The 10,600-nt window shown below is 47.8% G+C and overlaps 1 protein-coding gene across 1 annotated transcript in view; it reads right to left on the reverse strand.

Annotated features, from left to right (window-relative positions):
• Positions 1–4,946: 4,946 nt before the first annotated feature.
• LOC306765528 (uncharacterized protein) overlaps positions 4,947–10,600 on the reverse strand; it is a 9,358-nt gene continuing 3,704 nt past the window's right edge. Inside the window, exons 2-3 of the mRNA XM_079253010.1 lie at positions 10,205–10,493; positions 4,947–7,834 (exon numbers count right to left, since the gene is read on the reverse strand). Of these exons, the coding sequence (XP_079109136.1) occupies positions 6,798–7,834; positions 10,205–10,397 (1,230 nt within the window). The 5' untranslated portion in view covers positions 10,398–10,493 and the 3' untranslated portion in view covers positions 4,947–6,797. The remainder of the gene's footprint in view (positions 7,835–10,204; positions 10,494–10,600) is intronic.

Consider the following 10,600-nt stretch of genomic DNA (forward strand, 5'->3'; position numbering starts at 1 on the left):
GTCTGAAGTAAATAAAGCCATTTGTGACGATAACTCGATCAATCCCAGCCCTTCTGGTCTCAGAAATAAAAATAAATTACCCTGAAATGCACATAATGGTTCCACTTTAAAGGGGGAAATGAACTTTTATCCAATTCCTCTGTTTAGAAGTAATTTTATCTAAAAATTTGGCATATTTAGGGGCGTGTCCTTTTGATTGACCCAATTTCCTGCTTAAAGTAGATTTTTAGCTGGTTAGCAGCTAAAAACCTCCATTTTGGCTTTTAAGTCAAAAACTTAAGTTAAAAACTCACCTCTCCAAACATTAATTACATGTCTGTCAGTAGGGTTCCCTTGAGCATGTTTTTCCTTTTTAATTGTTGTGTTTGCCCGTTCTTTTTCTTATGGTATTTTTAACTCTGTAAAGCACCTTGATCGGTGTGTACTGAGCTTAAGTGTGCTATATAAATAAAATTTACTTACTAAACTTACTTTACTTAGCTTTAGCCCGCTAACTTCCGTTATCTGGTTAGCTCCTGGTAGTTCCTGTTGGCTCCGGGTTAACTCAGTTAGCTCTTAGCTACAGGCTGATCGGAATTCAATAGATGTCAAACATCCACCATGACGCTAACAGTGCCCCTCTCAGCTCCACCTCTTTGCCCATATTTGTATTTTTTGGGAGAGAGAAACCTACAGGTGACGTAACAGAAGACAACGCAGAAACCGTCAAATAAAAGGCACCTAAAGAAGTTGATAAGAAGAGAAAAAAAAGAAAAAGTTCTTTATAGCAGTAAATTACCGCAACCAACAGCTGTAATGAACGCTGAACTCAGCACTGCCCTCTAGTGGATGAACTGACTGAACAAGCATAGCAACGTGAAAGACGTGTGGAAGTATGAGGCAGCGACATAGGTTTACATACGTACAGGAGCAGAAATCTGATTTAATACAACGCTAGTTGGTGTTTTTAAAGAGAAATAATCCGACACACATTAACCTCCTTAGTTTTTCTGCTTAATTTATAACAGCAGGTTTTGTTCACATCCTGGTGATGAATAAACTGCTCATGAAAATGTAGATTTTACCAATGTCTGATGAACATCAGCCTTACCAGCTCTTCAATGTTCTGATCAGCCTTGTGTCGAAGATAAATCTTCTTTCAAGGCTGTTTGTTCGATACAGAAAACTCAGTAACAAGCCTCCCAGTAAAGTTTAAAGCCCTATGAGGCCGCACAGCGCCCAGCCGTTGATACGCTTCTCTTCAGAATCTAAGGTTTTACTCTCCACCATTTCCTCCGAACTAATTTATTTAATGTCATACAGCAGCGCTCTGACTGAGGTTACGTAACACTCTGGAGATTTATTCTGAAGGATCCAGCGGCGCCTGGAGAGGCTTTGCAGCTCTTTCTGGGACGTCTGAATGGAAAATAAAGAAAGTTGGCAGCTTCCGTTTAGGGTCTGATCCTTTTCCGTTTTAATCCAAATCTCCATCATCTCAGATCCTCCACCTGCTCAGATCCTCCATCATCTCAGATCCTCCACCTGCTCAGATCCTCCATCAGCTCATGCATCACATTTCTATTGCACTCCTCAGTAAGACTGTGAAAACAACTTTCTGTAGTTGATGATGATGATGATATATCAAAACAAGTGGTTCTTCCTCGTTGTTGCATGATGCAATATGTTGGTATACTTTATATCTCCAACCCCCCTCCTCCCTCCCCCACCTGCCTGTTTTCTATACAATATGAAGCATCAGGTTCAGGGTTCTTCTGTTTACAGTGTTTATCGTTCCTCTTTTATGCACGACTGAATGTACGAATGTGGCTTTCGATACAATATCGTTGTTTACACTGATCTTGTGCTTTACAGGTGTTCTTACATTTCTATCAGGTGTTTTATGTACGATGCAACAAATAAATTTGGAATGCAACAACATGGTGGAGAGAGTGTGTTTTCATACAGGGCTGAAAGGGAGGTGCCGCGCTGCCCCCTGCAGGATGAACACGAGTACAACGACACGGACGTGCACAGGAAGACTTCTGGATCGGTTTCCGTTGGGAAAGTACGGGAATTTTCATCTCTTGTTGAAAACTTAGTTTCAGTTGGAAATTATTAAAACTTTCAACAATCTGGAGGAATTAGAGTATGAAGAGAACAAATGTCATCTAAAGTTATTCCTGTAAAATACACAGGAATTGGTTCTGTTCTCTGATCCCTCAGACGGACCTGCTTCCAGAACCATCATTCATCAACAGCTGATGAAACCACATTTACAGGGGTTACCATGGAAACCTCTATCAAGCTCTACCATACATAGTTATACAGTGAATGTCATTTCAGATTTTACTGAACTTCAGAGGCAACATTCACTTCTCTGGACGCCAAGGCATCTGGGATGGATCACACAGCAGGAACGCTACCGGGTCGGATCCAGGTTCTGATGGTACGGGGGTGGGATCCGGGTCCTGATGGTACGCGGATGGGATCGGGGTGCTGATGGTGCGCGGATGGGATCGGGGTCCTGATGGCGCGCGGATGGGATCGGGGTCCTGATGGCGCGGGGATGGGATCGGGGTCCTGATGGCGCGGGGATGGGATCGGGGTCCTGATGGCGCGGGGATGGGATCGGGGTCCTGATGGCGCGGGGATGGGATCGGGGTCCTGATGGCGCGGGGATGGGATCGGGGTCCTGATGGCGCGGGGATGGGATCGGGGTCCTGATGGCGCGGGGATGGGATCGGGGTCCTGATGGCGCGGGGATGGGATCGGGGTCCTGATGGCGCGGGGATGGGATCGGGGTCCTGATGGCGCGGGGATGGGATCGGGGTCCTGATGGCGCGGGGATGGGATCGGGGTCCTGATGGCGCGGGGATGGGATCGGGGTCCTGATGGCGCGGGGATGGGATCGGGGTTCTGATGGCGCGGGGATGGGATCGGGGTCCTGATGGCGCGGGGATGGGATCGGGGTCCTGATGGCGCGGGGATGGGATCGGGGTCCTGATGGCGCGGGGATGGGATCGGGGTCCTGATGGCGCGGGGATGGGATCGGGGTCCTGATGGCGCGGGGATGGGATCGGGGTCCTGATGGCGCGGGGATGGGATCGGGGTTCTGATGGTACTGGATGGGATCGGGGTTCTGATGGTACTGGGTGGGATCGGGGTTCTGATGGTACTGGATGGGATCGGGGTTCTGATGGTACGCGGATGGGATCGGGGTTCTGATGGTACGGGGATGGGATCGGGGTTCTGATGGTGCGGGGATGGGATCGGGGTTCTGATGGTACGGGGATGGGATCGGGGTTCTGATGGTACGGGGATGGGATCGGGGTTCTGATGGTACGGGGATGGGATCGGGGTTCTGATGGTACGGGGATGGGATCGGGGTTCTGATGGTACGGGGATGGGATCGGGGTTCTGATGGTACGGGGATGGGATCGGGGTTCTGATGGTACGGGGATGGGATCGGGGTTTTGATGGTACGGGGATGGGATCGGGGTTCTGATGGAACGGGGATGGGATCGGGGTTCTGATGGTACGGGGATGGGATCGGGGTTCTGATGGTGCGGGGATGGGATCGGGGTTCTGATGGTACGGGGATGGGATCGGGGTTCTGATGGTACGCGGATGGGATCGGGGTTCTGATGGTACGGGGATGGGATCGGGGTTCTGATGGTACGCGGAAGGGATCGGGGTTCTGATGGTACGGGGATGGGATCGGGGTTCTGATGGTACGGGGATGGGATCGGGGTTTTGATGGTACGGGGATGGGATCGGGGTTCTGATGGTACGGGGATGGGATCGGGGTTCTGATGGTACGGGGATGGGATCGGGGTTTTGATGGTACGGGGATGGGATCGGGGTTCTGATGGTACGGGGATGGGATCGGGGTTCTGATCCGTCTACAGACTAGATAAAATGAAGCATCGATGAGACGACTCGTATTCACGTTTTTATTCTCAGCAGTTCAGTCCGATCAGACCGGACCGGACCGGACCGGATCACTGCAGATGGTGTTTTTCACCTTCAGCCTTTACGTTTCGGTCTCAGCGATGTGAGCAGGTCTGACAGAAGGAAACATCTTTTTATCAGCTAACCTGTTGTCATGACGACATTTCTGGATCCACCTGCAGTTGGAGGCAAACCTCAGAGACCCCACCAGTTATTTTAATCCCAGTCCTGCTGCTTCCACAGCAGCCAACAGCACGAGTCCACCTGTATTCGAGTCCACACGGAGATCTGCCAACGCCGAGCTGGTTTATGAGGCGTCGTTACCATGACAACATCTGAAGCAGAATAAATTATAAGAAAAATAAATAGAGGTGTAGCTGCCTGTAAACTCCGTCATGTCCAGGAGAGAGGAAGTGATGGAGGAACGTTTTCTTCATCACAAACCAGCAAATCGCGCCGCGTCTCAGTCACCGAACTTTCAGATCAACGGTTCGAACATTTATTTCCATCTGAGCTTCTCCTGGGTCACAAGTTTTGGAACATTTTCCCATTAAACCCAGTAGGAAAGTGTTCCCAAACTTGCAGGCAGGAGCGTACGGCATCAAAACCTCCAGGAGGAGGAAGTCTGACTGGTCACAACCAGCCAGGAACCATCCAGAATCCTGACTGAAGCAGTTTGGGTCAAAATAAACTTTATACGAACATTTAGCTGAAACTAATCTCACGACTTTCACGATATATCAAAACGTCTGGAAAAACCTCCTCATGAAAGCGTAAAAACTTTTTAGCCATATTTGACACTTTTTGAAATGAAGGTGTTTCTATTAGCGGATTTAATTGTGATATCTAGTTTGTGCGATTCCTGGTGTCATGGAAACGCAGATAGTGAAACTAAATGTTGGTTTAGCGATGGATCGGTGACTTGTCCAGGTGTACCCGCCTCTCGTCCGATTGCTGGGAGATTGATAGACTCCAGTCCCCCCCCCCCCCAACACCCTTAACTGGACTATGTGGTACAGAAAATAAAAGAACTGAAAGAGTCGACTCTTCGAAGGGAACAGAGTCAAAAAAGCTGATTCTCTAAAAAAGAGCACAACTTTCAGGCAGTGGTGGGACGTCCCCTTTCCATGATTGATTAAAGATTACAAACAGCTGATTGGTTGTTGAGTGGACGTGTCACATATTCTGTTGTAGTAAAACTGACTTGAATTTCAAAATACAGCGTTTACTTGTATTATTTATGAAGACTTTCCAGCTTTACACGCAGAGGGCGATGCAGGATGAACCATCTAATACACCACACGTTAACCTCTTCGTCATCGCATTGGACAGACTGGTCCCCCCAAGTAAAGCACCATATTGCTGCTTCCTGCCAAGAAAACAAGGTCATCCACTTTGTGTCCATGCAATGTCTGATCAGGATGAAACAAAACAGAACCTTTAAAAACAGAGAAAAATGACGAAAAAAGGAAGTTTTAGTTTCACCACGTCACAGCGTAAAACCTCTGCTGACAGGAAACTAGCTGCTCTGCTTTTGTAACCCAAACAAATGTGGAGATAGAAGTTACTAAACGTCTGTCGCTATACTCGCTCTATACGTCACATCGCAACTACTGGCCCCGTCCAGGTGCAGCAGTACTCCCTCATACAAACACTTGTATCAAGGGGATTATATCTATAAAGCTCCTCTTGACAGCATCGAGACCATCATTCTGTTGCTTAAATGCTGGACAAGGTAAGAAAGACTGTTTATGGAAACAGGATGCAGTCTTTATTCTGACCACTAGGTGGTGCTTCTGAGAAAATGACAGCTTGCACAGCGGTTTTATCCAATAAAAACAACCAAATTAGATTTTATATGCAATTTGCAGTGTTAGTGATAATTCTGGTCTTCTGCCCTCTGGTGGACATATTCTGCACTGCAACAGTAAACTGTTCTAAGTAGGACATAAATGCAACTATTTTATCTTAAATATCTTAAAGGGTTTAGATGGAAAAAGATCATTTTCTGTCATATATTTCTTGGGTTTGGTGTTTTTGTTGCAGCTGTGCCTTCAGGGGTTTTTGTAACGTAATCGTATCCAACATGATTATGGCTAACTTTAGAGGCAGAGCAGGACTACAAACTGGTTTTCATGTGAAAGGTGTAATAATTAGAGCTGCATGCAACTTGAGGAAGTTTTCTCATTGCGGAAGGATGGAATGTGGCCTTTAACACACCTGAGATTACCAACGTATGTGGAAGTGTTTACACAGCTACAGCTCCATCTAGTGGTGTTCCTGCTCGCTGCAGCTTCATGTCTCGGTACTGACACCTGCTGGTCAGAAGGAAAACTGCAGACAAGACATGTTGATCTGAAACTGCATTTCATGACGTTCTGGCCTCCCACCACCAGGGGGAGTCACACAGGAGACGCAAGGCTGCTCCGCAGAGTTCTGAGGTGGAACTCGACGTATCGTTTAAACTCCAGACGTAAATATTTCGAACGATAGTTTAATCTGAAACACATTTCTCTATGTTTTCTTTGATTTTTATGATTTTACATTTAACTTGGTTTTTTACGCAGTTAAAGACTCGACCGCGACCTGCTGGTCCGGACCATTTCGGATCAAAACCGGCGTGTTGCTGGTTTGTGACGGTTCTGAACGCCGCTCTCGTCGAGCTAACCAAGGACAAGCCGCTGCCTCGTCCTGCTCGTAAAACCCGCTGCTCTAGTTTCCACCCTGGTCTCTGATTGGACAGTTTCCTGACATAAGGATTCTGATTGGCTGTCGCCAGGCTGGGAAACGGAGGCCTTCCTCCTGATGTCGTTCCTCTGAGCTACTCAGGAGGGTCTGCAGGTGATGCTGGGTCCTGCGGCGCCTGATCAGGCGTTGGCGACGAAGCACATGTCCTTTTTCAGGTGGAGCTGCAGGCCGCCGGCGCTGGCGAAGGTCCTGGCGCACTGAGCGCAGCGGTACGGCTTCTCGCCGGAGTGCGTGCGCTTGTGCTTCTTCATGGTGTCGCCATCGCTGAAGGTGCGGCAGCAGAACGGACAGCTGTACGGCCGCTCGCCCGTGTGGATGCGCAGGTGGCGCCGCAGGTTTCCTCGCTGGCTGAAGCTCTTGGAGCAGAAGGTGCATCGGTGTGGCCGCTCGCCCGTGTGCGTGCGCAGGTGGCGCCGCAGGTCAGCCGACTGTGCGAAGGACTTGCAGCACCAGTCGCAGGCGTAGGTCTTCCTCTTCTGCTCCAGGTGGAGGCGGAGGCTGGCGGCCTGTCCGAACGCCTCGCCGCAGCGGGGGCAGCGGTGCACCAGCTCAGGGACGAAGACAGCAGCGACGGTGGCGCCCTCATCAGCCGACTTCCTGGTCCCGTCGGCGCCGCGCGCCACCGCCGTATTGTCGGCTTCCGCCCGGCTCCTGAAGCTCGGCTCTTCCACAACGACATGAGCGCTCGCCATCACACAGTCCACGCTAGTTTCGGCTACGCCCGTGTCCTCCGGTTCCGTTTTGATCCGGGAAGGCCGCGGCTGCGCCCGCGGCTCCTCCCTCGTCTCCGGAACCTCCGCCGACATTTTAGGAGCTGAAGAAGAAGGAGGATCCAGCGAGGAGAGCGGTGACGCCGTCTTTAACACCTCCAGCGATGGATCAGCTTTCAGGACTGGCTCCCAGGACTCGGTGGGCTTCTTGTCTTCCTGGAGGAGAACCGGCGGCGCTGGTACTGGTACCGGTACCGGTGGTGTCTCCCTCTGAACCGACAGCAGCTGCACAGAAACCAGTTGCTCATGTGACGGCTTAGCAGCGTTGGACGGAGGCGGTCTAGGCTGGTTCAGGGTGGAGTCCGGTTCCTCCGAGCAGGACCGCCGCTCCACATCACCGGACTGCTGATCCGGCGCCACAAAACCCAGACTGGACCTGGTGGACCCTGAAACAGAACAGTGGCGTAAAAAACCTGCAGTTTGGTCACAAAAACCCATCAGAATGAAGAAGAGACTGAAGTCTGAGCGACGCCTGCAACGCAAGGTGGAAAACCTGGAGGAAGAGCAACAGCCTGGCAACAAAAGGAGCATTTCAGTGAGGCAGAGTCTCTCAGATTGAAAGATGGACACAGTTTCACCAATCTGAGACAAACTGGCTCTAAAAGTTGTTCATCAGACAATCAGAAGGAATCTCTGTATGCCGGGAACAAGCGCAGATACTGGTGAGCTTCTGGTTCCCATTAAATATACAGAAACAGAAAATATACACCTCGAGGAAGCCGTTAAAGCTCATCAGGTTAATTATCAGACGAGTCAGTGACATGGTTGGACATAAAGGAGCACCTCAGGGAGGTAAAGCCTCTCAGATGTCGACACAGCTTCACCAATCTCAGCCAAACGAACTAAAAAAAAAGATCCTTATTGAAGATCCCATTATCTAATGGGAATAATACAATCAAAATATTCTGAGAATCAAAAGGAATTACTGTGCGCTGGGGACATGGTCAGCTAGTTTTTGTTTATTAGTGTTAAACGTAAAATATTTAAGACATTAAACAAAATGAGACATTTCCTGTCAAAGAGGAGGACATCTAAACAAAAGAACGAGTAAACAAAATGAGAAAACACAGACAAGATGTTTCATCAACCCACAACTCCATGTCTGAGAAGCAATGAGGATTTTCATTCTCATTTATGGGTCAGACTGTTTCCATTTAAACTCTTATGATCCAAAACAAAACAAATGAATGATAATAATGTTAAAAACGATTCGCATCCCAAACGAGGTAAAAACAAACAAAAGAAATGGTCTGATAATAAAAAACAACATGGCTGTAATCACTGGTGAAAAGCACGCAGAGGTAGGGCTGCATAACGCGGCTCTGCTGCAGCGTCTCTGATCCTTCATGTTCTCAACCAGCAGTCTGCCGACCACCAGGGGGCGAACGCGCGGCTAAGGCTTCATTAAGCTGCCTTAATACCAAGCATGATGCGGTAAGATGCTGCTTTTCCCTATTACGGGTAAAATGGATTGTTTTGATTAAACAGCTGATCACGGTTGTAAACATGTGGCATTAAAATACACGATGAAGTTAAATTAAATAAATAAAATTAAAATTAAATAAGCAGCTTCGTTGTACAAAAAGCCGACATCGCCGTCCGAATTGATCTCCTGGCTTCCGACGAAGCTCCTCATGGAGGATGTAACAAGTCTTAGACTGATGAGAACAAGTCATGTTGAGAATAGAAAATACAGCTGCATCAAAACACTGGATATGAAATAAGACAATATTTCTCCAGAGGGGCGCTGTATGAAAAATGTCGAGGGAATAATGAGGGAGCGTAATATAATGTAGAGTTGCCATGTAGGTTGTTTACTGGTGGTGCATTAAAAATACATGTTTTTGAAGAACACAATGAATAATCGTGATTAATAATCGTGAATACAATATTGCTCTAAATAATCGTGATTATTATTTTGGTCATAATCGTGCAGCTCTACGCCGAGGACATTGGCTGCCTTCCAGACAGCAACGTCTCTTTCAGGGGAGACTTCAGCTTTCGGCAGGACCACGCTGAACCACATCTTCCTCCATCACAGCAGCAGAGAGGATGCTACACGATGCCAATCAGCATCCTCTATAGATGACCAAATCTATTGTTGTTTTACCTGTTTTTATTACCTCAGCAACATTATGATTTCATTTTATCTTGTGATATTGGACTCTGTGCAGCTACATTCTGTTTTAAAAAATGTGCTTTATAAATAATCAGTCTTTTATTGAACAATTCACTAGGAACTCGTTTCGGTGATAAGATGCTGAATAATAAAAAATAATAATAATAACACTGAATAATAATATAACAGTAGAAATAAAGCTATTTTACAACTATTTTATAAATAAGCAAAGGTGGATAAAGTGGATTAGATTGGAAATGTCTAAGTTTTATCGTCTAAATGTGATTTTTTTTTTTCCTTCTTCTGGGATAAAATCCAACCTAAACGCTGCACCGTGTGAAATATTCTCCTTTTATTTATTTCTATCAAAGTTTAAAAGGTTAATCCGGCCTGACGGAAGCAGCGGCGTGTTTCAGGCTGAAATCACAACAATCAGCTGATTTTCCAGAGGAAGACAAACCGCGGAAAATAAACCGAGCCAACATGTTTTCCTTCAGCAGCAGCCGGAGAAACGAGTGAACCCACAGCGGCTCGGAACCCCGCTGAAAGCCGCGGTGTTCCCGGTAGGTGACTTTAAAACCCGTAAAAAGCTTAAAATGCCGCTTTTTCAGTGGGAGTGTGGAGCAGCGGGCCTTACTCAGCCACTTGGTCTCGGCCTCCAGCAGCAGGATGTCCCGCAGCTGCCTCCGCAGGCTCTCGTTCTCGCGCCGGGTCCTCGCGGTCTCTTCGCGGTACTCCGCCACCGTGTCCTCCACCACGTCCAGGACCTCCTTCACCACCGCCGTCAGCCGCTCCGTCAGGTAGGCGCTGAGCAGCTGCAGTTTGGTCATTTTGATGCTGGAAACACAAACAGCTGCGGCATCCACACCGGAAACGGCTCAGACGAGAACATACCCACCGGAAGCGGCTCTCCGTTCAGCGTCTCCCTTCAAAGTAAGAGTCGGAATAAAAACAGTCAATCAGTTCTTGGTGGACAACAATAACAACAACAACAACAACAATAATAATAATAATAATAATAATAATAATAATA

Source organism: Telmatherina bonti, assembly GCF_933228915.1.
Source record: "Telmatherina bonti genome assembly, chromosome: 14".
Taxonomy (NCBI): domain Eukaryota; kingdom Metazoa; phylum Chordata; class Actinopteri; order Atheriniformes; family Telmatherinidae; genus Telmatherina; species Telmatherina bonti.